The sequence below is a fragment of the Sapajus apella genome, unplaced genomic scaffold (assembly GCF_009761245.1).
Source record: "Sapajus apella isolate SASKATOON/1434 unplaced genomic scaffold, GSC_monkey_1.0 scaffold732, whole genome shotgun sequence".
In the NCBI taxonomy this organism is placed as follows: domain Eukaryota; kingdom Metazoa; phylum Chordata; class Mammalia; order Primates; family Cebidae; genus Sapajus; species Sapajus apella.
The window spans coordinates 188-1,159 of record NW_022437658.1 but is presented as its reverse complement, the minus strand read 5'-3'; the positions used below and the strand labels follow the sequence as shown (position 1 = coordinate 1,159).

The following is a 972-nucleotide window of genomic DNA, read 5'->3' as shown; positions in this document are numbered from 1 at the left end:
GGGGATCCAGTCCCCGCAGGACCGGCCCAGCCCCTGACCCTGGCTCCAGGCCAAAGGGGGCGCTCCCCGGAGCTCTGGGTCGCCCTTCTCCCGTCCGGTGGGACGGGGGGTCAGGACACCTGCAACCCCCTTCGCGACCGCCCTGACCCGGGTGACCCGAGATCCTCCACCTCCGCCGGGGACAGGACCCTCCGTCCCCAGACCGAGACCGGCCCGGCCAGGACCCCCAGCTCCCGCCGCCAAGCACGCGGCTTCACGCCCACACCGAGGCCCAGGAGCCGGGCGAGCAGCCCCGGGAGCGACCGCCAGCTCCCCTCAAACGCTGGGACTTCACCCCCAGGCTCCACGCTGCCGCGGGAAACCCCCGGGCCGCCCCGCGCCGACGCCCAGGCTCCCGTCGGCCTCGGGTCCGCCCCTCAGCCTCCGCCCGCAGCCTCCGTTCCCGGCCCCCGCGGGCCCGCGCCCCCGCCCCTCGCCAACTCCTCACCAGCCCCGGAGGCTCCGTCGACGCCCAGCAGCGCGAACCCCAGCAGCACGAGCCGCGCGGCCGCCATGACGTCTCTTCCCCGCCGGCGACGCCGCCACCAACTGCCGCCGCCGCCGCCCGCGGCCGCTATAAGAACCGGCGGGGGAGGCGCGGGCCGAGCGCGCGCACGCACGGCGGCGACGCAGGGGTGGGGCGCGCGCGGGGCATGCCGGTCGCCACACTTGCGCACGCGCGCACAGGCACGCGCCAGCTCCCGCAGGCGCCCGCTACGGAAGCCGGCCGGCGGCGCACGTGACGCGGCGTTGCTAGGAAACGGGAGGGGCCTGCGGGGACGCGACTGGAGCATGCGCATTTCTTCCTCCCTGCTTTCCAAGTCGGAGTCGCGGGCGCCGCGCTCGAGGGGGTTGAATTGAAGGGTGTTACCGCCGGGCGTGGGGGCTCCTGCCTGTCACCCCGGCCCTTTGGGAGGCCGAGGCGGGCGGGTC

At 76.5% G+C, this 972-nt stretch overlaps 1 protein-coding gene across 4 annotated transcripts in view; it reads right to left on the bottom strand.

Moving 5' to 3' along the window:
* Positions 1-641, bottom strand: part of BSG (basigin (Ok blood group)) — a 9,998-nt gene extending 9,357 nt beyond the window's left edge. For 2 of the 4 annotated variants that reach the window (XM_032272585.1, XM_032272586.1), the window contains exon 1: positions 488-641. In XM_032272585.1, coding sequence (XP_032128476.1) covers positions 488-554 — 67 coding nt within the window. In that variant the 5' untranslated portion in view covers positions 555-641. The remainder of the gene's footprint in view (positions 1-487) is intronic. The other 2 variants (XM_032272583.1, XM_032272584.1) reach the window with 1 other exon arrangement.
* Between the last annotated feature and the right edge of the window lie 331 nt (positions 642-972).